This window comes from Amphibalanus amphitrite, unplaced genomic scaffold (assembly GCF_019059575.1).
Source record: "Amphibalanus amphitrite isolate SeventyFive unplaced genomic scaffold, NRLGWU_Aamphi_draft 000008F_arrow, whole genome shotgun sequence".
In the NCBI taxonomy this organism is placed as follows: Eukaryota; Metazoa; Arthropoda; class Thecostraca; order Balanomorpha; family Balanidae; genus Amphibalanus; species Amphibalanus amphitrite.
This window is the reverse complement of record NW_024881504.1, coordinates 1927491-1954663: the sequence shown is the minus strand read 5'-3', so window position 1 is coordinate 1954663 and position 27173 is coordinate 1927491. Positions and strand designations below refer to the sequence as shown.

The 27173-nt window shown below is 50.6% G+C and overlaps 1 protein-coding gene across 1 annotated transcript; it reads right to left on the bottom strand.

Moving 5' to 3' along the window:
• Nucleotides 1–15395: 15395 nt before the first annotated feature.
• On the bottom strand, nt 15396–16583 carry LOC122379550 (protein ALP1-like). The gene has a single exon (XM_043361839.1). The coding sequence runs from the start codon at nt 16581–16583 to the stop codon at nt 15396–15398; it is 1188 nt and encodes a 395-aa protein (XP_043217774.1).
• Nucleotides 16584–27173: the final 10590 nt, after the last annotated feature.

The following is a 27173-nucleotide window of genomic DNA, read 5'->3' as shown; positions in this document are numbered from 1 at the left end:
AACTCAAAAAATCCCAAAAATTTCCGAATTTCGAAAAAAACGGAATATATGTGATAGTCCCTGCGCTCTTCTATATAGATACCAAATTTCAGATCGATATCTCGTTTTTTGGCCAAGTTATAGCGAAAAAAAAATGTTCAAAAATGATAACGTCAAATTTTTGAACTCAATTTTTAGCGATTCTAGACCATGTAGGGCAAAACAAAGACCACCATTGAACTCCCCGTGACGAGCTGCATCGACTCGATACCCATTTTATGCAAAAATATCAACTTTGAAATTTGACCTAATTTGACCTGACTAGAGATGTCAATCGGATACCAACTTTTTGGTATAACGATACCAAACCGATACCAACTTGGTATTTGGTATTTCAATCGTAATGTGTTTGGTATTTTGTTGGTATCATAAGCCCTCACTAATGTATAAGAGGCTAAGAAATCGGTAAAAAGTTGGTATTTCCCTCAGTTTCCCAAGTTTGTTTGGTTTCGGTATTTTCCCGTGGTTTTGGTTGGTATTTGGTTTGGTATCGGTATTCCGATTTTCCGTAATTGACATCACTAGACCTGACCTTGACCTGACCTTGACCTGACCTTGGCCAAATCGTGACCTAACCTTGCCCCAAAGGCTGCCTGACCCACATAATCGCATTTGTCATGTAAAATGGACCATAAAACATGTATTACACGACACTTTCATATTGTGAACCCCCAGTGACCTGACCTCTGTGACCTGACCTGGTATCAATGACCTCAAATAGCAAAATATGTGTTTGAAGAACATTTCCCAATGAATGATTTTCAAAGAAATGCATTTTACTCGATTGTACAAGTACAACGCATTTCTTGAAATGCCTGTAAACGGTGAAAATTGGACCTTTGACCAGAGGCCTGTTTCACTAAAAACTTGTATTTACAAGTGTTTGTAGTTTACAATTCATACGTATTTTTACCAATTACGTAAAAACCGATTTCACTAAGCTTCATCGCCAGTGGCACCTCCGATAAGAAAATGTTTGCAAATAAACTTGTAAACAGTAAAATTGTTTTTAATCAAGAACTATAGCATGTTAAAGATATTGCTTCTTTGTATTAAATATTGTCTAGTATTCATGTCAAAAGCTGCCTAATTAAATTATAAATAATGATGCTGTTGGAAAAAGATATAAATGATAGTTAACATTGTCCTATTATTGAAAGAAAATAACACGCAAAACATTTGACAGCAGAAGACTGTTGAATGCAATTATGGCGCGCGAATGACAAAACATGACGATATTTTAATACCGATTATTTTGCTTCTTAGGGTGTGTGCTAAGTAAAAATTGAGCATGAAACGACTCAACAAAGCATAGTTGTTCTAAATATATGACTGTTTTGCATTATTGTACTAGAAGTATCAAAATTCCGAACGTCAGGACCACTGGAATATCAGGTTTGTAATTACGATGTTTTCTTTCAAGTTTCTGGTCTTCGTGAAACAGAAAGTTTGCGATTCCCATGTTTTCTAGCAAACTTTTTCTTGTAAAACAGTTTGCAAATTTTAAACTCAAAATTCATGTTCAAAGGTTTTGTGAAATCCAAATCTCAAATGTTGGTAATTATTTCTCTTAAACTCAAGCTTTTTCTTTGTAAATACAAGTTTTATTTGTTAGTGAAACAGGCCTCTGACCTGTGACGTCATCGGTTTGACCTAGGTCGATAAAATTGGGTCACAAGGTAGTTCCCTGATAGGGTTATCCAACACCGTTTGCCGCTTGTCGCTAAGTTGCGTGGTTCTCGAGATCTTAGGGGTGCAAAATTGCCCCCACCAACAGGGCGCGTTGCTCGGCAGAGCCCAACGGGGCGCGGGTTAAGCCCCAGTGGGGGGGGGGCATATGTTACCACCCTGTCGCGTTTTTTGCGTGTAAATAAAAAACCGCGGCGCCGCGCCGCTTGGGGTAGCTTTTGGTACATCAATTTTGGACAATGTGTGAAATTTTTGACCACAGGTCATGTCAGGTCAGGTCACCAGGTCAAGTTAAAGGGACTGTCCCACCTTAACATTAGAATTGAGTTGAGATAGCCATCTTGATGGGCGTTCTTCGAAAATCAGAGCCGTGAAAACCGTTTCTCCGTCAATTACTTCATCGCAAATAAAATTGTGTTTGATTTTGACATCTGTGCAAATAAGTGCCACAATGTATTGGTATTGGCACTTAAAACCTGTGACGTCACCGCCTTTTCCGAAGTTACTGTATCTGTCGACTTGTTTTTTATTGAAACCTTGAAAAATAACAACGCCTCTTGGAACAGCGCCCCCGATGCCACGAGGTGGAGAAATAAATTGATATGCCAAACTAATTCTAATAGTCTTCTAATTCTTGTAGTATTTTTATTTTTGTATTTAAATAGTTAAGAGGCCGTCCTAAATGTGACTGAAGAATGCAAGAGCCATGAACTTATCAATGGCAGGTGTCAAGTTCAAGTGTGCAACTCTCTAAAATTAATCATAGTATCAAAATGATAAATGATTTGCTCACTGCTGTTTCAACTCCATAATCAAGACATGCTCTGAGGAGTCCACAATCTATTGATGGTGACTACTAACCCTCGCCCGCACATGCCATTTTCCCATCCTAGAACGCACATGGGGGGGGGGGGTGGTTGCCACCCCCCCCCCCCCGCCATTTCGTTCCTGTTGGAGATAGAGCTTAGCAGTAAGGACCAAAAAGATTCTTTGGGAAGAGACGAATCCAATGATACCCAGTTTTACCTTCTCAGGTCAGTCATTGACCTTCCAGGTCAGGTCAAACTAAAAAATGTTGCTGTTTTGGGTCACCGTTGGATATCAAGTGCGCTGCTTATCAAATACCGATGACGATGCTGTTTTCTGGTGCCAAGCCAGCTAGAACCTCTTTGTCACACTATCCGACCAGAATTTTGCTGCTGAGGTCATTTCAGGTCAAGTTAGGTCAAGGTCAATTATATGTATTTGTATGTCTGTGTGTGTCTGTGTGTATACTGATGTGTGCACCGATTGTTTTTGGGTCCATATCACATGAAATCATGATCTGAGAAGCTTTTATCAAAAATGCAGTCAAAAAACTTCACAAAAAGTAAATTCCGCTTGCCTAAGACGCAATTATCTTAGATGACCTAGGTTGACCTTGACCCTGACCTTGACCCCTGTACATCGTCGAACAACATGTTCCATGATAGGTGGGAGGTAAGACTGGCAAAAAAGGCCGAAATCAGGGTGTCAAAAGCTCACAAGGCCCATGGCAAACGCAAGATGTTGAGAATTGGCCATTTGGGTCATGACATGACCTGAAAAACAAGGTCATATCTCCGAAACCAAAAATCAAAGAAACTTGAAATTTTCAGTGGACATCAAGAAAGGATGGACAAGCAGCTATACGAAAAATCAGCCTTCTAACTCTAAAAATGTTGAGTGCAGAGCAGAAAGACTGCCTGGGGGGGTGGCTACCACCCCCCCCCCTCATGTGCGGGCGAGGGCTAAGGAAGAGACAATGAATGTTCACCTTTTTATTTCTGAGCATCCAAGACGACTAACCTTGAGCCGTTAAACATTGATAATACCCTGTATGCTGAAGTGTGGGTGGCCTGAGGTCGACCATGCCTAGTAAAGAACTGTTGTTTGTGTAAACACCATGCAGAGGCGTTTTGAAATAAATTTTAGTGATGTAATGTATCATTCTTTGAACTGAGTTGCTGATGGCGGATGAAAGCGGAAGTGCTGCATGTTGAATCAGAAATGCTCTGTTGCGCTTTTAAGCTTATGTTAGATTTTATAGATGGCTAAAGGTCGCCGTCCACTGCACTTTTATCCGCCGAAAATAAGCGCTTATTGGCAGAATTAACTACAGAGGCAATGGTAGGAGCAGAATCTGTAGACGCCGAAACGGCCCAGCCGCCGACAACGACTTTCGGCATGTTTATCTTTTCATCGCTTACTTTACGCTCTTAATTTAGTGGCGGAAAAGTTGGATCGTGGGAGCTTTTTCGCCGCTGTTGACGCCGACTGCGCAAGATTCGAGCCCATACTATTATCTTTTGCGGTGAATAAAGACGGCGGTATCGGGATTTCTTGAAATGAAGTGAGTATATTTTATATATTGATATAGCAACAACCTGTAAAAACCCAATTGAGGTTTATTTTCATGCTATAAAGGGGAAAAATCATTGTGCAAGGATTTTCTATTCATCCTCCGCAACGACATCTCAGCATTTTTTCGAATTATTTGTGTCTTGTAGACTTTCAAATGATAGCATTTTGTTGACAATTTTATTATATGCATGACATAAACAGGGGTGGAGATCTGTCATTATTTCAAGGGGTTCCAGGCTGGGCAGATGGCAATGGAGGCGGGCTGGATGCAGTACCATTGACTTGCATAGCAGTAATTTGTTTTCAGGGGGGGAGTCCTGACCCCCCGACCCCCCCCCCCGAGATCTCCACCTCTGACATAAACTCATCATGGGCGTGGTATGCTGTAAGTGCTTATTCCTTGGTAGGTGGCAGGCTGATATTGAATCATAGATCATCTCAAATAAATTCACAATATTCCAGACGCAGGCAGCCTTCTGCTGGGTTCCACTCAAAGGTGCCACTGAATATTGATATACCTATTTCTGAATGGAACTTGGGATAGGTAGTCTGGGATGAGACTGTTGGTATCTAATCCACTCCAGATCTGGTATGTTCAAGTAGATTATTTCCCCAAATTTATTTATGTTGACATGGGCATTCCTTCTTTCTCAAAGTTGCATTGATCAATATCCATTTCTGTAGCACATTTGAATAAAAGTGAAGAAATAAAATGTGTTTCTTAACAACTGTGAGTTTGCCAACCTGGAAAAACATGTTATGCCGAATGTGTCCAGCGTAGTGGCAGGATTGTGCCAAAAATTTCGGTAAAAGTATACATTGAGTCCGAGTGACTGTAAAAAGATTTAGTTTTCATATTCTTACATTATTTGACATCCTGAATCAAAAAATGATACTTTATGTCCTGGAAATAAAAGAAAAACATAATCAAACCTGACCTAACCTTACCTATTTACCTACAACCTACCAACCTACAACCTACAACCTACAAACCTACAACCTAACCTAACCTAACCTAACCTACAAACCTACCAACCTAAAACCTAAAACCTACAAACCTACAACCTAACCTAACCTAAAACCTAAATTTTTTGCTGTTACATATTTGTATCAACAGCGTCACAATTGTCCACTCGGACCTAATATATACTAATACCAAAATTTCAATGTATGTCCATCATAACTTCGCATGCACCAAAGTCAGCACATGGTGGCTGCTGAATTTTTCGGCGCAGCCTGTGACTGGCAAGTTACATGGCAGTTTCATTGCCAGTCATATTTTAGGTTGAGTGATTGTGTATCAGGTGTTCAGTATTTTGCATGAAGCCAAAGATGACCACTCTAGGTATTTTGTTAACATTACAGTGTCCCAAAAATGTATTTTGGTGTGGGTGTCAGAGGGGAAAATTCTCCACCTAAAAGGAAATGAGATTGGAAAATTGCCGGTCAGATAACGGGTCCAAAAAAGGTGGGAAAGAGAACAAGAGCATAAAATGATGTACAAGTGTATTAGAATGTAGGTCTATGATATAATGCGAACATCTGACGCAAATATTTATTCTCAGAAAATTGGGAGTGCAAAATTGCTCCTAAAAATTGGAGGTAAGAGTGAAAATGGGTTTCATTTCGGTGTTATTTGCCACCCAAATCGACAAATTTTGGGACACTATCATTACCAAAATCTTTCCCAAGGTAATGTCATTTTTAAATGCTGGTATTTCGATGACGTGTGTGTGTGTGTGGGGGGGGGGATCTTAGATTTCTCAAGCTCAAAGATTTCTCAGACTTGCCTCCAACTTATTACAACATCTGTCAAAAATTATCCCACTGCTGTTGCTCTGACATCTTCCTTTTCTGTCACGATAGGCCCGGAGACAGCCAACTGGTCGAAGCTGTTCGTAAGCGGGAGGCACTTTGGAATGTGCGGCAGGCAGCATATCACCAGCGCAAGCACAAGCTGCGGCTATGGGCGGAGGTGGCGGCAGAGACCGGACGAAATGGTGAGCATTTTCTGAAATGCATTTTTACATTGACTTTGTTTTGGGCGTATAATGGTCGTTTCACAAGACGATCTATACAGGTCTGGAGACATCAATGAGCTCGCCTAGCCACCACCCCACTGACATCTGGCGGAGCTTGTAGACACCAACCAATAGAGGGCAACACCAGCGTAAACGCACGCACGTCACACAGCATGAAGTCGGCGGCGCCGTACATAGGCGGAGCCTTTGTATGGCGGTACCGTAGATCAGTTGGTAGAGCGTTGGACTCCGTGTGGTGAGAGCACGCGTTCCCGGTTATAACAGTTCGGGTGGTGACGTCACACTAACGGTCGCTCCATGTTGAAGATAGGGCCTTGTACAAGGCCCATTTTCAAATGAAGGGAACGAATTTCTTCAACACCAAGAGGCCGCGGGGGTTGCAACCTAGATAGATAGTGGTTTCTGAACCTCGCCGCAAACTTGGCTATCTCAACTCAAACCTCATGTTAACCCTCGCCCGCACATGGGGGGGGGGGGGTGGTTGCCACCCCCACCCCCCCCCAGGTAGTCTTTCTGCTCTGCACTCAACATTTTTAGAGCTAGAAGGCTGATTTTTCGTATAGCTGCTCCTCTATCCTTTCTTGATGTCCACTGAAAATTTCAAGTTTCTGTGACCTTTGGTTTCGGAGATATGACCTTGTTTTTCAGGTCATGTCATGACCCAAATGGCCAATTCTCGACATCTTGCGTTGGCTATGGGCCTTGTGAGCTTTTGACACCTTGATTTCGGCCTTTTTTACCAGTCTTACCTCCCACCCATCATGGAACATGTTGTTCGACGATGCACAGATGTCAAGGTCAAGGTCAACCTAGGTCATCTAAGATAATTGCGTTTTAGGCAAGCGGAATTTACTTTTTGTGAAGTTTTTTGACTGCATTTTTGGTAAAAGCTTCTCAGATCATGATTTCATGTAATATGGACACATAAACAATCGGTGCACACATCAGTATACACACAGACACACACAGACATACAAACACATATAATTGACCTTGACCTAACTTGACCTGAAATGACCTCAGCAGCAAAAACCTGGTCGGGTAGTGTGAGAAAGAGGTTCTAGCTGGCTTGGCACCAGAAAACGGCATCGTTATCGGTATATGATAAGCAGCGCACTTGATATCCAACGGTGACCCAAAACAGCAACATTTTTTAGTTTGAGCTGACCTGGAAGGTCAATGACTGACCTGAGAAGGTAAAACTGGGTATCATTGGATTCGTCTCTTCCCAAGGAATCTTTTTGGTCTTTACCGCTAAGCTCTATCTCCAACAGGAACGAAATGGCGCGGGGGGGGTGGCAACCACCCCCCCCCATGTGCGTTCTAGGATGGGAAAATGGCATGTGCGGGCGAGGGTTAAAGGTGGGATAGTCCCTTTAAGGTGCAACACTGAATCGATTGTTTTCATTACAGAGATAATATTTTGCACTACACAAACATTTCAAAGCTCCTCAATGCGAAAAAGATTGGTCTGCTAAGCAACAAAGTCCTACAACTGAGCTTAAGTTGGTGGGGGCCAAACGCTTATTGGTGGGGCAAAATGGCAAGTTGGTGGGGTAGCCGCCCCACCAACTGAATAGGAAGCTCCTCCCCTGGCGCCATATCTAATCCAATCACCATCTGTATGACATCTAATCTGTTTTTTTTTTCACATTCATATCAAGATTTCTGACGAACTATCCACCATTGTTTATACTTAATCATCATTATCATCGAAATCAAAACGTATGTATGTATTTATGTATGTATGTATGTATGTATGTATGTATGTATGTATGTATGCATGCATGTATATATGCATACATGTGAATGGATACCGGGATAGAGATGTAGTAAAAAATAAAAGTATACTAAATACTTCGTTTTTTTTCAGTTGCTGAGGTAAAGTCAAGATGGAAGTCCATCCGGGACTATTTTATGAAGTGTCGGCAGGCCCCGCCGAGCGGCTCTGCTGCCAGCTCGACCATCGACGGCGCCACGCAGAGGGAGCTGAGTTTCCTCAATGATTCTGTCAAGCCAAAGCCGTGAGTTTTTTTTTTTACTCTTACCGTTTTTCCCTTTCGTAATAGATAAATTCGTACAATGCGTGCATTTTCTGTATTGTTTATTGCCAGTTGTCAGCTTGCTTAGCTCAGATATGTAAATGGATATGAATGTATAGTTTTTCTATAGTTGTAGATGTTATGTGGGACAAGAGCTGATTGTGACCCCCTCTATAAAAAGTTAATTGTTTTTAAAACGGGCTTCGCTGAGGGCTTTATAGTACAACATTTGGGTTGCAATATGTAGGTTAGATGAAATGACCTCCCCTGCTTGAATAGCTTGTTTTCGCTTCACTGTTCTGTATTGAAATTAGTTATCAATAGTTCTGTACTTAACATATTTCAGTACGCAATAAGATTTGTAACGTTGGACGGAAAGTTAGATTACACGTACGGGGTGCGGTCTATTCCGTCTGGTGACGGTCGGCCAACTGAACGCCCCATCCACAATGAACTTTCCCTTTCCCCGATGAACATTTTATCGTCCAATGCTGAATCACACCATGCTTGCCTTATGACGGTCCTTTCACAGCGTGACAACAAACCTGACGGCGCCACATGCTGATCCTGATCCCTTATCGACTGTAGAGGATCCTCACTTGGTAGGTTTGATGCTTTGCGCAGTCGATACGGTTTGCATGACGCGCTCTTGTAATAATGGCCTTTGTGTAGTAGCGTAATCCTGTCAGGTAGCTACTTATCATCATCATCATCATTTATTTCGTTTGGAAGCTCCATGCACTCACGGCTTTTCAGTCCAAGTGTCATACTGTAAATAGGTAGACACATATATAAAGCGAAAATAAACACTAAAGCTAAAAGTAAAAACCATGAAAAGCATGGGACTTAACTGTTTAGACTTAATCATCATTATCATCCTCATTATCATCATTATCATCATCATGATCACCTCCGGGATCATCAGCAGGCCTAGACGGCATCAGGCCGCTACATCTACGCCAGCTTATATCCAGGGAGGCGGCTGAGAGCGGCCGCCGTCTTTTGCACTCTTTGACGGTACTCACCAACCTGGTGCTGGCCGGCGAGGTGCCGGATTGTGCCAGGGACGCCCTTTTCAGCGCCTCACTATGCGCACTCAGGAAGAAGAGCGGCGGATTGCGGCCCATTGCAGTCGGGAGCGTCTACCGACGCCTGCCATCCCGCATCGGAGCACGCTTCGTGGCAGACAGCCTTGGTGCCGAACTCCGTCCTGTCCAGCTCGGGGTAGGAACGCCCCTGGGCTGCGAGGCGGCGGTCCATGCAACGCGCAGTTTCGTTGAAGCCAGCCGACAGTCAGCTGCTCCACACGTGCTGGTCAAACTTGACGTGTCAAATGCTTTTAACACGGTGCGGCGCGACGTCTTCTTGACCCGCATTAGGGAGCGATGTCCGGAGGTGTACTACCTAGCCTACCAGGCCTACAGCTCACCCAGCCCACTCATCATCGGAGGGCAGACCATCGCTTCGGCCTGCGGTGTCCAGCAAGGCGACCCGCTCGGACCGGCCGCGTTTGCTATCGCCATTGATTCCTGTGCCAGAGCAGTGTCAGCACCTCTGAACATCTGGTACTTGGACGATGCAACGCTGGCCGGTCCAGCCAGCGCGGTCGCTGCTGACATCGCAACACTTCCAACAGCGCTGGCAGCCGCTGGTCTCTCACTGAACGCGTCCAAGTGTGAGGTGGCCTTCATTGGCGCTGAAGATTCGGACCACCGCCACGCTGCCATCGGCGCCATCTGCTCTGCGCTGCCTGACGTCAAAGAGACTGAGCTCACAAACCTATCTCTGCTTGGCTCTCCCCTGACCGACGGCAGCATAGGAGCAGCAGGGGAGGCAGCCTCTGCTATGGTGCAACGCCTTTGCACCCGGCTGCGCGAGCTAGACAGCCACACTGCGGTGTTTTTCTTGGCGCACCACGTATCGGCACCGCGTCTGACGTACCTGCTGCGCTCCGCACCGGCGTTCAAAGCCCCACACGTACTCCAGGCTACTGACGAAATGGTGCGCAGCACACTAGAAGCGGTCTGCAACGTGGCCATAAACCCTGCGGCATGGGAGCAGGCGTCGCTTCCAGTGAAGTTCGGCGGCCTGGGCATCCGGTCAGTCGAGGCACTGGCGCTACCAGCGTACATTGCGTCGGTAAACGCAGCACGCCCCCTCATCCGTTCCATCTGTCCGAGTGTGACTGATGAACTCTCAGACACCTTGGAGACCGCAGTCAGCGCGTTCCTTCATCGCACAGGGGTGGACCGACAGCAGCTGCCGGACGGTGAGCTGGTCAGTAGTCAGCGCGCGTGGGACACCGTCGCCTGTACGGTGGTCCAAAGTCGCCTACTGGTACCAGCCAACCAGATCGACCGAGCTCGGCTCATCGCCGCCGGCCAGCCGCACACAGCGGCCTGGATCCAGGCGGTGCCGGTGCCGAGTCTCGGGCTTCACCTTGACGACGAAACCGTCCGCGTCGCTGTGGCCCTGAGACTCGGCGCCCCGGTTTGCGAGCCGCATCGGTGCCGTCTGTGTGCGCGCCCCGTCACCCCGCTGGGACATCATGGCCTCTCCTGCCAGAAAAGTGCGGGTCGCCACTCGCGTCATGCCCACTTGAACGACGTGGTGCGTCGCGCTCTCTCCGGCGCTGGCTTTCCCGCCATTCTGGAGCCAGTCGGCCTCGACCGGGGCGACGGCAGACGACCGGATGGCATCACCGTCTTCCCCTTCCGCGAGGGCAAGTGTCTGACGTGGGACGCGACCTGCGTCGACACTTTCGCCGACCACATAGCGGTGGAGTCCGCACTGAAACCGGGTGCAGCTGCAAGGCAAGCCGAAGAGCGAAAGCGGCAGCGTTATGCGGACCTAGCCAGGAGGTATAGCTTTGTTCCGGTGGCACTGGAGACAACCGGTGTCTATGGTCCGGCCGCCGCCGCTTTCGTCCAGGACCTGGGGAGACGCCTGGCAACCTGCACGGGTGAGCGTCGCGAGACGGAGTGGCTGCGACAGCGGCTGTCCGTGGCCATCGCTCGTGGCAACGCGGCCTCCGTCCTCGCCACCGCTCCCCAATCTGGCATAGAACAAGCAGGCCAAACCCGCAGGGCTGCCTCCACCGCTGGGAGCAACCCAGGGACGACGCGCCGGTGGCCGCGGAGCCACGCGGTAACGGCGGCTACGCCATCGGCTAGCTGTGCGCCTGAGGTCGAAACCAGCGGCAAGAGGAGCACAAGAGCCACGCCGCCCAAGGCAGATTCTCCGACTGAGATCAACCTGGGCAACTCGTGCTACCGGCGCGGCCTGGTCAACCTTGGGAACACGTGCTTCATGAACACCGTGCTACAGGCGCTGTTCCATTCAGATCAGCTGCGCGGCGAGGTGCTGGCAGCGCGGCCGTCCCCCTCCCGCCCGCACCTGGCGGCACTACAGCGAGTGTTCGCTTTCCTGGCGTTCTCGGAGCGGCCCGTCTACAGCCCGGGCGAGTTCCAGCGGACCGCTCTGCCGCCCTGTTTTGAGCGGGGCCGGCAGCACGACTGCTCAGAGTTCCTCCGATGCTTTCTGGACGCCTTGCATGAGGAGGAGCGGTCTCCGGCAGCTTCCCCTGCCGCACCGGTCGCGGTCCCGCCGCCAGTCCCTCCAGCTGCTGCCGCCGCACGCACCAGAGACGACTCCAGCGTGCCGGGAGCAGCGGCGATGGAGCGGCCGCGGTCCCGGCGCCGGCACCGTTCCTGCGACACTGCGCGGGCCGGCGGGAGATCGCCGCCGGTGCAGCTCTCTGACCTGGCCAGCGACGATGTGGTGATGGCAGAGCCGGCCGGAGACAGGGCGGAGCGGACTGCCGCGGAGGGGGAGCCCACAGAGTCACCGGACACCGGCGGGAAGCAGCAGACTGATCCGGACGGCCAGGCGCAGGGCGAGGTGGTGCGTGAGCACGGTACTGGCGATGCCGGAGCTGAGGAGCCGCCCGCCGGCCTGGTCCGTCGGCTACTGACCGGACGGGCTGAGACTACGTTCACCTGTCTCACGTGCGGCGGCGCTTCGCGCCACGAGAACAGCGTGACGGACCTGCACCTGGCTCTGCCGGAGTCGGTGACACGGTCACTGACGGCAGCTGCCGCGGGCGCCGGGGGAGCCGAAACTGCGCCGGCGTTCGGCCCCGCGCCGCGGCCGGTCGGCTGGCGGGACACGCCACCGACGGACAACCAGACAGAGATCGAGCTAACCGTATCGCAGCTGCTGCTCGACTACCTGACGCCGGAACGACTGTGCGGTGATAACCAGTATTACTGTACCAAGTGCACCGGCCTGCGGGACGCCGAGCGCCAGCTGCGACTGCTCTCTCCGCCAGCCAACCTGGTCGTCTCCTTGATGAGGTTCGCGGTTGACCGGCGCACCGGTGCACGCCGCAAGGTTCTCACCCCTGTGGAGCTCACCGAGTGGCTGACAGTGCCGCTAGCCACCGGCCCGCCCGCCCAGTACCGGCTGTATGCAGTGATAGTCCACGCGGGCCATTCGCTAGACGCTGGCCACTATTTCTCATTCTGTCGCGCCTCCGGTGGCGGTGGTATTGATGGGATGGACGATACCGGCTGGTGGCGGCTGGACGATACGTCAGCGGTGCCGGTGCCGGCGGCCACCGCGCTGGGCCGGCCGCGCCGCTCCACCGAGGCAGCCTACACGCTGCTGTACCGGCTGACCGATGCAGCGGTGGCGGGGGCGGCGGGCGGCTTGTCGGCGCTGGCTGCCCTGCCTGGCCCGCTGCGAGCTGCCGTGGAACAAGACAACGCCGTCTACCGACGGGAGCGACAGAGCCGGACGGCCGGCGCACTGCCGATGGTCCACGACGGACGGCCGCCGCCGGGTGTCGGCTGCGGCGGCGACAGCGGGCCCGGCGTCCCTCGGATGCGTCAGCCGACGACGAGGCGAAGCGGTCCAAGCAGGAGAACGGCCACAACGGCGTCAACGGCCAGGCGGCGCCCCTGATATGCGTCCGCTAAAAAGCATCTGTGATCGATGCCGGCCGAGGTGACACGGTCCGGGTGAAGTTCGACGACGGCCAGCTGGGCGAGGTGGAGAAGAGAAGGGCGTTTATGTCTAACTTACTTGTAACTAGTTATGTCGTTTAGGCGGAACAGGACTGAAAGTACGAGGGTACACAGATTACCGTTCTGTATACTCAGCGCCACGGTCAAAGCCATGCTAATCTCTTTTTCAGGGGAACCCTGACATAGAAGAGGAACACTCTGGTGATCCATGGCTCGTATTCTCGGAAGGTCAGTTAACAGTTTCTTACTAAGGCTATAATGTCTACGTATGTTATGCAGTATGATGGAGATATTAATTATGTGTATTATGCATTTAGAGTTCTTGAGATCACAGCGAAGGTTTTATGTATGTAGGCTATCCAAACGTACTTGATGTGTGTTGGCCGTAGACCATTAAAGCATCAACAAATACCAAAGCTTGTTTCGGAAAGAAAATAGCAGGTGTGATTGATGTACTAATGGCTCTATCTAACTTGATGCTTGTTTTTACTAAAGATGAAAAACAGAATTCGAAGGTAATGCATTAAATGCCCCTTCCCACAAGGGTCGAAATTATCATGTACCTTATACACAAGAACTAGAGAAAAGCGGTCGTCGATTCCAGACTCTGCAAATGGATAATTTTTCTTCTTTCTCGACAGTGGACGACGAGTGGGAGCAGGACTCCGCACCCCGCGCGCCGCCTGCTGGCCCGCAGAGGGCCTCTACACCTCGGGAGCCATCTGCTGATCGCCCGCAGCAGGCCTCCGCACCCCGCACGCCGCCTGCTGATCGTGCGCAGGAGGCCTCTGCTCCTCGGGCGCCGACCGCTGGTCGCCCGCAGCAGGCCTCCGCACCCCGCACGCCGCCTGCTGATCGCGCGCAGGAGGCATCTGCTCCTCGGGCGCCGACCGCTGGTCGCCCGCAGCAGGCCTCCGCACCCCGCACGCCGCCTGCTGATCGCGCGCAGGAGGCATCTGCTCCTCGGGCGCCGACCGCTGACCGACCAGAGCAGGGCGAAGTCCAGCCCCAGAGGCCTCGCCGGCGTGCCCGTCGGGTGGCTGCCGACGAAGGGACCAGGGAGATCCTGCAGCGGGCGATTGAGCAGGTGCAGCAAGCCGTCGAGAGGCTAGAGGACGATGATGCCATCTTTGGACATTTGGTGGGTCAGGATATCAGGCAAGTGGCAACTAGGAAGAAGTCCCTTCTTAAAATCCAAATCATGCAGCTGATCCACGCTGCGGCATATGAGGAATAAGTGATATCCAGTCCTGCAACAGCTACAGGGCCCGGCATTTGTTTTGCTTTAAATCAATGCTGTTTTAATGTGTTATAGAATCGCTAGGCTTATGTTTGATAATGTTAGCAAGCGCTTTTCTCAGGCTTATTGTTAATAAGATTATGATAAGAATCCGTAGCCTTATAATAAAGCTCAATGTATTGCCGAATATAATTAAACCAGAATGAGACGACAGTTTCGGGCGTAGCCCATTATCGTCTGACAATTCCGGATTTGAAATTTCAAATCCGGACTTGTCAGACTTGATAATAATGGGCTACGCCCGAAACTGTCGTCTCATTCTGGTTTAATTATATTCGGCAATACATTGAACTTTATTATAAGGCTACGGCTTTTCATCATTATCTTAGGTTATAGAATCGTCGTAATTATTTATTTGTACATCAATTTTGTACTCGTGTTGATTCATATTCATTACCGTTCAAATTCATTACACGCATTGTGGTTTTATCTGATCACGAGTGGTTGTATCTGATTATTTTTTGCATATTTCGTCATGTCTTTTGCATACTTTACATTTGTTTTATTCGGTTTGATCTTTGTAACGTAATAAATGTGGGCGATTAAAATAAACGTCTTGCATTGGAACCTCATCGTATTATATTTTTGATCGCAAGAAAAGGAATGCTGCTCTTGCATAGTCACAGATAACATGTAACAATATAGATAAAAACGTAACAAGGGCACGTAACAAGCAGTTCCAGTCGTAGCCGCCGAACAGCGAAGAGCGCCGTGCAAGGCGCCGGCAGGAGAGCACGGCGGCTGCAGACAATCGTCGTCGTAGGACTCGCAGACGGCAGAACTTCCCCATGCCCTAGACGGCAACCACGTCCTCCTGTAGCGCCAGCAGACGTAGGTGGCGAACAGCTGCACTTGCAGCGCAGCTGACTGCAGCTCAGACAGCGTGCTCCATCTGCCATGGTACAGCGCCCTCACCGGCGAAGTAGCGCGCGAACTGATCGCGCACGTGCTCGGCAGCTCGCGTGTAGTTGTTGGCCCCGAGACGGTGGAGCGCGTCAGCCAGCCCGGCCGGGGCGGTGGCTCGATCTTGCTGGTCGAGTTCAGGCCTTCCCTGCAGTGCGACGACTTCGTCCGCGTGGAGGAAGTTGTGCAAAATGCACGTGGCGTGCACGATCTTGCAGGCGTGCTGGACGTTCACGTTCATTGGCCGACGATATATCCGCCAGGTTTGTGCGAGAATGCCGAAAGCATTTTCCACGATGCGACGAGCGCGCGAGAGGCGGTAGTTGAATACCGTGGCTCGGACTCCAAGTCTTGCCTCTGTACGCCCGGGATACGGCCGCATGATGGCGGTGGTGAGCGGGAACGCCTCGTCGGCGACGATGACGTGCGGCATGATGGTGTTGGTCCCGGGCAGGGCTTTGGGCGGCGGCAGCTGCAGAGAGTCGTCTCGGAGGGCGGCGGCCAGGTCGCTGCGGCGGAATACGCCGCCGTCCGATTCCCTGCCGGCACTTCCCACCGACACGTATACGAATCGGTAGTCGCCGTCCACAGCGGCCAGGAGAACCGTGCTGAACGTGTGTTTGTAATTGAAATATTCGCTGCCGGTGTTGGCTGGCGCCTGCAGGACGACATGTTTTCCGTCGAGTGCTGCCACACAGTTTGGGAAGTTCCACCGGTCTCGGAAGGTGGCCTCGCTCCTCTCCCAGGTATGGCGAGTAGGGGAGGCCAACACCTCCGGACCGACGGCGGTGATGATCGCGGCACACGTGTCGTAGACTATGGCGCGGACCGTCTTCTCTCCCAGGCGGTACGTGGGAGCTAGAGCCGAAAACTCCATCCCTGACGCCAGATACCGAAGGGTAACGGCCAGGCGCTGCGCGGGGTCGATGAGCTCTCTGAAGTTGGTGTGTTTTCTGGCGATAGTTGGCCCGATCTTGCTAAGAAGGAGATCGAAAGTGTCGCGGGTCATCCGGAAGTAGGTGCGGTGCCGCTCAGGGTCGTTGGTACGCAACTCTTGTACGAGGTTGAAAAATTCCCCCCGAGCTCGGCGGCGGCGGTTCACGTCAGCGACCCAGCTCTTGTGCCGACGTTTCGGACGGCACTCCTCATCATACTCCATCATCAATAGCTCGGCTTGGGCCAAACTTAGGCCGACGTCCATTCTCGATATATAAAGTATAGAAGCAATAACAAGAAGATATATAAAGTATAGAAGCAATAACAAGAAAAGGTACTACCTGAGATGTTTTGTTTACATTGGTTTTCCTGACGGCGGTATTTGCTTCGTATTTAACCCAAGAGTATTAAGAAAAATATCGCGTGCTTATTTTCGAATGATTTTATTTTTTTATCTATTGCATCATGGTTTACCTGCTAAATCATTTTTTTATATTTTTATTTTTTATTTCCTACAGAATTACTATCATTCTATGACTTCAGGTGGCTTGCGCACCCTATATTAACAAAACACTTGATACTAACATAAGCGCGTACTTTCAGCACCTCTGCCGATGCTTTTTGTGCAGTGGACGGCGTCATTTTAGGAAACGCCGAAAATACGCGCTTATCGACGATTACGCGCTTACTTTCGGCGGATGCCAATGTGCAGTGGACGGCGACCTTTAGTTTTCCTGCAGATTTCATCTTAACCCGCGCCCCGTAGGGGGGGGGCCGAAACGGCCCCCCCCCTGTCCTTTTCGGTCGATATCTCCTAAACCGCTTCAGATATCGCCACCAAACTTTCAGGACCCCTCCGGGCATCAATTTTACACATTGTGACCAAAAATTTTTCCAGAGGCTATGATAGGTTGGCCACAAATGACGTCAGAATGACGTCATGTTCTGTCATTTTCGACCGAGTAAAGACCTTCGCGAGAAGACCTGTCAGGCCTACAGCTTTGAAGATACAGAAAAATGATCAAAACATAAAAGGTGTAGAATTGACAGGGCTACAAAACTGCTATCTCGGATTTTTGAAATTTTTGAGTTTTGAACCCCAAAAATCAAAAAAACATTTTTTTGGATATATTAGCCAAAAAATCCAAAAAGTTTTTTGAGTTTCAAAAAAACCGGAATATATGTGATAGTACCTACCGTCTTCTATCTACATACCGAATTTCAGATCGATACCTCGTTTTTTGGCCAAGTTATAGCGAAAAAACTGTTCAAAATTGATGACGTCAAATTTTCAAACTCAATTTTTGGCAGTTCTAGACCTCGTAGAGCAAAACAAAGACCACCATTAGACTCCCCGTGACGAGCTGCATCGAATAGATACCCATTTTATGCAAAAATATCAACTTTGAAATTTGACCTTATTTGACCTGACCTTGACCTGACCTTCACCAAAACGTGACCTAGGCTGGCCCCAAAGGCTGCCTAACCCACATAATCGCATTTGTCATGTAAAATGGACCATAAAACATGTATCACACGACACTTTCATATTGTGACCCCGGTGACCTGACCTCGCTGTGACCTGACCTGGTATCAGTGACCTCAGATAGCAAAGTATGTGTTTGACGAACAATGTACCATCGATGGTTTTCAATAAATTACCAATTAACTCGATTTCACAACACATTTCTTGAAATGCCTGTGAACGGTGAAAATCTGACCTTTGACCTGACCTGTGACGTCATCGGTTTGACCTAGGTCAATGAAATTTGGTCACAAGGTAGTTCCCGGGTGGGGCTATCGAACGCCGTTGGAATTTTGAAAATCGGCCGGTAACTTTCCGAGATCTTAGGGGGGGGCCGAAACGCCCCCCCCCCTACGGGTGGTAGGGTCCGCCGGTAGCCCTACGGGGCGCGGGTTAAAGCTGTCAATAGTGTTTTACCTTTGTTTCCTGGGAGCAGATCCAGCTACTAACATGAGCATGGGACTGGGCCTTTGTACCACAGTCGCTGCGCTGCTTGTCAAAACCTAGGTAATGTGCTTTGTTAGGCCATGCTGTGCATTTTTTAAACCTTTAGAGTACTTTGTGATCATTGACACACATATTGCACCTGACAAACAGCAGCAAAATCACACCCCATCCTTACCTCTGTGCAGTGTCACCCAACAAGACAACAGGGCTTCAAAACAGGCAGGTTCCGCATTCAAGTCGCTTCTTGCAACTATGTGACTAATGTTAGGACAATAGAGACGTGCTGTACAGGGAAGGTGTGTTCTGTGTAGCTCTTGAAAAATGAAGTCATGCCTAAAATTCAGTTTAGAATATTACAATTACAAATAACTTGGATAAAAGTTGCAAAACATGAACTCTGACTGGTCAGTTGAAATGTCTCGAGTCAGTGAACCACGCCTGGGCTGGAGGTGGTCAGTTCCCTGGCTTGCGCGACCTCGCGCAGGAGCTGTGGGACTTGTACATGGACAAATTGAATAGATGCTAGCCTAGATCATGTCGTGGATGCAGTCCAAGACATGTTCACTAGTTGCCGTTGCTGCCGCCGCCTGCTACTGCCCTGCGTGCCGGCTGGCAGCTCACTGCTGGACTGTTTGCGCGCCAGGCATCCTACTGGACGAGTGGGGTAGGTCGCAGATCTTTGAGAGTGAAACGTTTGGTCTAAATGTAGCTGAAACTCTTACAAATAATCTAATAAAAAGGCAAAATTTCATAGGACTCCATTGGTGTCTCAGTGGTGACAATCAGAACTTGATCAGAACTGTTATCATGCTGAATGCTGAAACTGAGAATAGGGCTGAGCTGGTGGGCTAGAATTTAATATGCATGCTTACAAGGTCCCCAGTTAATCCACAAATTTGTCAGACTTGCCTGTAGGCAAATTTTTGCAGATGAAATGTTTCTGGCAGATAGCGCTGAGGCAAAATGCTATTCAAGCTTGTTCCGCAGCTCGTTGCGTTCCACATGAGCCACTAAATCAGAGTCACACAACTCTGCCAAAGTGCCAAATGTGCTGAAAGGCCACGATTTTTCCAATAGGTAGGTATATTTATTATTCTTCACAGACACAACAAAAATACAAATGCAGGTCACTACAATTCATTCTGATCCAATTACAATTGCTGGGATGTGTTTTGCAGACTTATTATATTGAATCTTGAACAGACTATATTTAATTACTTTGCTCATGGGCCCAGGCCAGTACTGCAGAGTATGGCTCGCAGGTCGCCAAGGAGCACAGGCCCAACTCCCAAGTTCAAAATTGACACAAACCCTTCAAACAGAGCCCGAAAATTCACACCAAAGGGGGCTGAGAGAACACAAAAAATGCACCAAACCCCAAAATGGCCAGTCAAAATCTGCACTGACCTCAAATCCCCACAATGCTACTAGACGGGCATAACGCTGATATACCTGTGTGTCTCTGTTTCAGATGTGTGCCCAGCATTCAATACATTAATACATGATTGAAATGTGCAACTTGCCTATCTATGCTGGGCACACATATCATTACACGTTACAAGAGTAACTCTTAACCCTATTCCTGGCGGGGGGGGGGGGCCTCAGGAGCCCCCCCCCCCCTGAGGTTTTTTGGTTATATCTCCCAAACGCGTTGAGCTAGGAAGCTCAAATTTTCTGACTTTTCCTAAAAGGCTTCTACGCAACATGTCTGAAAATTTTGAGTTGATCTGACCTCAGGTCAGGTCACCAGAGGCGGTTTGGTGACGCTACCTCAGAAAAGTTTGCAATCACGCCAGAGCTAGAGTTTTTGACCGATCAATTTCTTCTCTTCAGGGTTTAGTTAGGGTACCAGTATGTGCAATTTGTATATCTCGGAATTTTGATATCGGTGACCTAAGGTCAGGTCAATTTCGCGACCTCCCCATTATAAGTCAATGGGGGAAAAATCAACTCCCTGTTTTTACCACTAAAACGCGTCGGAATGGCCCCATATACCATACATGACTTCATATACGATCAACCTTCACTACCTTGAGGTCTGTTTTGCTGTTGGGCAGCTGTGAGGTCATGTGACGTCATCAAAGGTCACCAAAGGTTTTTGGCCAATAACTCCGTACAGGAACAAGATACAGACGCGTGGATGGTCTCATTGTGTTCAGCTCGTCAAGACGCATCGAATGATATACATGATGACCTCGAGGTCACGTGACCTGAGGTCAACCTTTGACCTTGACCTTTCGAGGTCAACATATATATCATTCGATGCGGATTGACGAGAGGATCACGATGATGCCCTTAGTTTGTTCCTATCTTGACTAATTCGAAAGTTATTCGAGAAAAACTCTCTCCATATCTAGTGCCGCCATTTTGACTTTTTCGACCCCTGTGACGTCATCTTTGACCTGACCTGAAAATGACCTTAGTAAAAATTGTAGATCTTGGCCGTGCGTATCCGATGCCGTTTACCGCTTGTCGCTATCTTGCTTCGTTCTCGAGATCTCAGGGGGGGGGCCGAATCGGCCCCCCCCCGCCAGTTTCTTGTCCCGGCGGAGCCCGCCAGGAATAGGGTTAAAGAGAGCATCAACACTGACGAACTTCAGGATGTCGGCCACCAGATGCCCCTTCGAGGACTGCTCATACAGCATCGCCGAAGACACTGACGCCAATGTCGTGGTTCAGCTGCTGAGAATGCACGAGGCCGCCTCACACGCGCGGCCCTCCGTCTCCTTCACGGCCGACAAAGTCCGCCGGCCACAGGTGTCTGCCGCGGGCTCCAGCGAAGAGTGGACTTACTTCCTCAGCAGATGGACTGACTACAAGGAAGGTGTCCATCTCACCGGTTCCGACTGCGTTCTACAACTACTGGAATGCTGCGATGAAGCCCTACGCCGCGACCTGACCAGGGCGTCTGGGGGCAGCCTAGCGACGAAACCCGAGAAAGATGTCTTGGCAGCCATGCGCCGCTTGGCGGTTCGCGAGGAGAACACTATGGTTGCACGTGTCGCGCTGCAAAACATGACCCAAGACACCGACGAATCCATTCGAACCTTCGCCGCCCGTCTGCGAGGCCAGGCTGCGGTGTGCCACTTTACGATCCAGTGTCCCAACAGCGCCTGCGGTAAGGACATATCATACCAAGACGAGGTTATCCGCGACATCATTGCGCGCGGCATCAACGACAGCGACATCCAGCTGGAGCTGCTGGGAAATCAGAACCAGCGTATGTCACTGGAGGAGACTATCAGCTTTATCGAAGCCAAAGAGACCGGTAAACGTTCAGCTCAGCGTCTTCTCCAGTCACAAGGGATGGCTGCCGCCCGCAGTCAGTACCGTCGCGCCAAGAACACACCTGCATCTCCGGATCAGAGGCGACCCCATGTGGCGACCCATGCCGGTGCCTGTCAGTACTGTGGCCAAGAGGGACACGGCGCGAAAGCGCCACACAGCGTTCGTGCCACCCCCTGCCCCGCTTTCAAGCATCAGTGCCGTAACTGTCGCCGTCGCGGTCACTTCACGGAGGTTTGCCGACAACAGAAGACTGCCGCAGTCACTGGGGACAGCGCTGTCACGAGGCATGAAGACAATGATTTCGGCGCCCTGTGCGGCATAACCGATCACACTGTCACTCCAAATACTGACTCAACTCACACAGATGCGGCCTCGTGTTCTGCAACCCTCGCGCATCACATGTTCGACGACGAGTCACAGCGCTGATGTCGACAGACCAGCCAACCACAACCAACCGTCGACCTGGAGCTGTCGGTCGACCCTACCGACTACAGCAGTCTTGGTTTGGAGCACCCCAATCGGACAACCACGATCACGCAGCAGGTCATCGCAGACACCGGCTGCCAGAGTTGTCTAGCAGGCACAAACCTGTTGCGCCGGCTGGGAATCGCGGAAGACGAGCTCGTCCCCACCTCCATGCGGATGCACGCCGCGAACGGAAACCCCATCGACCTCCGAGGAGCTATCATCCTGCGAATCTCCGGGCAAAGTCATGGGCTCCGTCGTGAGACACGTCAATTTGTGTATATCACGCCGTCAACAACGGCCGTCTACCTGAGCCGTGACGCCTGCCGCGACCTAGGCATCATCGACTCGGCGTTCCCGTCCATTGGACTGGTTTCTATGCTGGCCGATGATGTTCCTCCCACCGACCACCAACCATGCTCATGTCCAACCCGCCAACCGCCACCTCCCATGCCCACCGAGCTCCCCATGGCGGCCACCGAGGAGAACACCGAAAACCTGCGGAAGTGGTTGGTGAACTATTACTCATCGAGTACGTTCAACACGTGTGAACACCAACCCCTCACGAAGATGGACTACGCCTCTACGCCTCATGATCGACAAAGACGCCGACCCGGTGGCGTGTCACAAGGCCATCCCTGTGCCTTTGCACTGGCAGACTGAAGTCAAAGAAGCCCTCGACAAAGATGTGCAGCTTGGGGTGATCGAACCGGTACCTGTGGGCGACCCAGTAACCTGGTGTCACCGAATGGTGGTGGTCTCCAAGAAAAACGGCAAACCACGACGATGCGTGGACCTCCAGCCACTAAACCGACACGCCGTGAGGGAAACGCATCACACGGCGAGCCCGTTTCATCAAGCACGCTCTGTTCCAAGCAACACCTACAAGACCGTACTGGACGCCTGGAACGGCTATCACAGCGTCCCCCTACACCCAGACGACAGGCATCTTACGACATTCCTCACCCCATGGGGCCGATATCGCTACCGGGTGGCCCCCCAAGGTTACATCTCAAGCGGGGACGGCTACACCAGACGCTACGACGAAATCATCGTGTCCACCGGCCTGTCACATGGTTCATACACCAAGTGCGTGGACGACACCCTGATCTGGGGTGACAACATCACCGAAACCTTCTGGCGCACGGTGGAGTGGCTCGACATGTGCGGGAGACATGGCATCACCTTGAACGCCGACAAGTTCACATTCGCTCGGCAGACCGTGGAATTTGCCGGCTTTGAGATCTCCCCTGAGGCAGTCCGACCCTGCCGCGAGTTCCTCAGGAGCATCGCCGAGTTCCCTACCCCGAAGAACCTGACTGATGTGCGAGCCTGGTTCGGGGTGGTGAATCACGTGTCGTACGCCTTCGCCATGGCTGACGTGATGCTACCATTCCGCGAGCTGCTCAAACCGGGCAAGTTCGAATGGACGGAGAAGCACGAGCAACTGTTCGAAGACTCAAAACGCATCATCATCCAGGAAGTCAACGCAGGAGTGCAAATTTTTGACAAGCACAGGCCCACCGTCCTGGCTACCGATTGGTCCCGCACAGGTGTCGGCTTCTGGCTCCTGCAAAAGCACTGTGCGTGTGACAGCCAGTCGCCCATGTGTTGCGCCACAGGATGGAAGACGACCATGGTGGGGAGCCGGTTCACGACAGGTGCCGAATCCCGGTACGCCCCAATCGAGGGCGAAGCACTCGCCGTCGCCGACGCGCTTGAAAAGACGCGATTCTTCGTACTGGGATGCACCAATCTCACCATCGTGGTTGACCATAAGCCACTGCTGAAGGTCCTCGGCGACCGGTCGCTGGCTGATATGCCGAACGCCGGTCTACGCAACCTGAAGGAAAAAACACTCCGCTTCAAGTTCACAGTTCGGTACGTGCCCGGGGTCAAGAACCGCGTTCCTGACGCAACATCCCGTTACCCCGCCGGAGACGCAATCGGTCTCACCCTCCGCGATGACACCACTGTCGACGAGTCCGGCAGCATCGCCGTCGCAGCAGTATCCACACTCCGCTCCATCACCTGGGATCGCATCCGAGAAGCGACCGCCAGCGATCCCGCGATGCATCAACTGCTTGAGATGATCGAAGATGGCAGCGTGCCACCACAACGCAAGGACATGCCAGAGGCTATCCGTGCCTTCCACGCCATTCGAGATGGTCTATACACCAGCGACGGTGTGGTCTTATACGACCAGAGGGTCATCGTCCCGCCCTGCTTGCGGGGAGAGGTGCTGTCAAGTCTGCACAGCGCCCATCAAGGTGTGGGAATGATGCTGGCCCGAGCAGCCGTGAGCGTCTACTGGCCAGGCATCACGGCGGACATCCGTTCCATGCGGGACCGATGTGGACCGTGCAACCGCAACGCCCCTTCGCAACCGTGCGCACCCCCGGAAGACATTCACCCGCCGGAATATCCCTTCCAGCAAGTGTGCGCTGACTTCTTCACATACATGGGGCAAACGTATCTCGTCGTCGTCGACCGGTACTCTGGCTGGCCTGTCGTCGAGAGAGCGAGCGGCGGCAGCAAGGGACTTATCGCCTGTCTCCGACGGACGTTCTCCACCTTCGGCATCGCCGACGAACTCACCAGTGACGGCGGCCCTGAATTCACGGCAAAGGAGACTGAGGCTTTCCTGGAAGCCTGGGGAGTGCGTCATCGACTATCCTCTGTGGCATTTCCTCACGCCAACTGTCGGGCCGAAGTCGGAGTGAAGACGATTAAACGCCTCATTGTGGGCAACACCGGCAACAGCGGCGAGCTGGACGTGGATAAGTTCCAACGGGCGATACTAACGTACCGCAACGCCCCCAATCCTTCCACTAAACTATCGCCGGCACAATGCGTGTTCGGGCGCCCGGTGCGAGATTTCATCCCCATCCACCCACGCCAGTACCTTCCTCATCCTACCTGGAGAGAGACTTTACTCGCCCGCGAAGAGGCCCTGAGGAATCGGCACATGCGCTCACACGAGCGCTGGTCTGAACACACCAAACGGCTCCCTCCTCTCAAGGTCGGCGACACAGTTCGCTTACAGAACCAGACTGGACGAGATCCCAAAAAGTGGGATAAAACAGGGCGCATCATCGAGGTCGGTCAACACAACCAGTACATACGTCGTGCGTGTCGACGGGAGCGGTCGGGTCACTCTGCGAAACCGCCAGTTTCTCCGGAGATACAGCCCCGTCATCCCCAGCCGCGGCGCTCGTCTCGATGATCTACTTGACAGCCTACAACGAAGTCAGCTACCCCCTGCGCGGCTGCCTGATGCCCCCCGGACGGCAACGACGCCCTCGTCGCCGACACTGGTTCCGCGGGTGGAGTCACCCGTGCGGCCGACGGCCGCCCCTCAGATGGAGCCGACACCTTCATCACCGACGCAGTCTCCGTCTCCGGCCCCAGTGCGCACACCTCGCACCCCATCGCGTTCCCCCGCGTCCCCGCAAAACCAGCAGCGCGCTCGACCGCCGATGCGGGAGGTGTCCGACAGCCCGCCCTCACAGCAACCACCGATGCTTGATATCCCACCTGCGCCTGTATCGTCCCCGGAGCCTCAAGCTCCGCGTCGCAGCGGCCGGCGACGAGCACCCAAACCCGCAAAATACCGTGACCCTGACTTTATGCAGTGATCCGCCGGTACTATCTCAGCGACGCGCATCAACCGTATCCGCGTCCGCTCTCGCGTTGCTCTTCGCGGCTTCGCCTTTCGATTCCCGTCACCTTCGTTCGGTAGCTACGAGCGAGTTGTCAGTAACGTCAGCAGTGCATATTGTTACTAGTTTGTAGATTGTGAGTTTTTGTCCGTCAGGCTCCCAAAGACTTGGGGGGAGATAGACTTTTTTTAAGAAATACACCGCCACCCATCAATAGGTGACCAGGAGTGCCCCCACCCTCGAACCCAACGACACACAGAACCTTGCGTTAACACCAAGAAACAAAAGAAGCAATGTCGTGGCACTCCCTGCTAAGAAATGGAAAAAAAACATAAAAGTAAACCAAGAAGGCAGCAAGGAATTAGGCAAGGCTCAGTAAGAAGTCAGAAATTAGTCAATGTGCTCATAAGCCACTGACTGGCCCCCCACTACGATCCCGAAATGACTGTCTATATAAGAAAGGCATGCATACATGGGACACAGAAGAAAGGAGGGATTAGGCATTGAGTGAAATAACCAAGACATGCAATATACTTTCATACTCAAGAAGTTTTTCCACGGGTAGGTGAGGCTCTGGTCAGGTTCACGCAGAGGTCATTGTTAAAGCACAGGGTGGCCCTCAGCTAAGCGGAGCTTGTTGCCGAGAGGCCCACCTGCCTTTAACATCATCTGTGGGTGACTATTCGGTACTATTTTGTATTATGTTGTGTTATTTTGTGTTATATTAAGGATAAACTTCAACATAAAGTACTCTATGACTTGACTGTATGGGTATACAATACATTTATTGTAAGCTATTGTATTTATTGGCAATGTGCGTATTTATTTGCTAGGTGACTGTTTTGAGGTATTTTGTATTATTTTGTGCTATTTTTTGTTATATCCACTATATGTGATAACTCTCCTATCACACAGAGTAACATGTAGTTGCTTTTAGTATTCCGCAATTATTAGTTGTTTTGATGTTTCTTTGATTTTCTGTTTTGATGCTCGTTCAGTTTTGGCATGTGGAAAGAGTGGAGTTATCATAGCATTCCAAATTCTTGGACCAATCCATGTAATCGTATGGGTGCGCCGTGCGGGTAAAGTTTGGCAGTAAACGGCTCAAGGAAGTGTTTAACTCTTCTGTTTTCTCAATGCGTGGGGATAGCAGGATGGAAAAGAGATTTAATCGATGATGGTGCACTTCCATTGAGAACATTATGCATGACAGCTATTGTTTGTTGTTTAGGAATATCTTCTAGCTTAAGGATTTTATGTTTTGCAAATAGAGGACTGCTGTGAGTAAGCCTCGGTTTATCATCAATAATTCGAAAAATTTTTTTTCTGGAGGTTTACAAGTTTTGCTAAGTGTGTTTTCGGGGAGTGTCCCCATAATAAACAGCAGTAGTTAAGATAGGGCAAAATCAAAGCATTATATAACATG

Bases quoted from the DNA above. Each gene is read 5' to 3' on its own strand.
- LOC122379550 (XM_043361839.1), bottom strand. From the start codon at position 16,583: ATGGAGTATGATGAGGAGTGCCGTCCGAAACGTCGGCACAAGAGCTGG.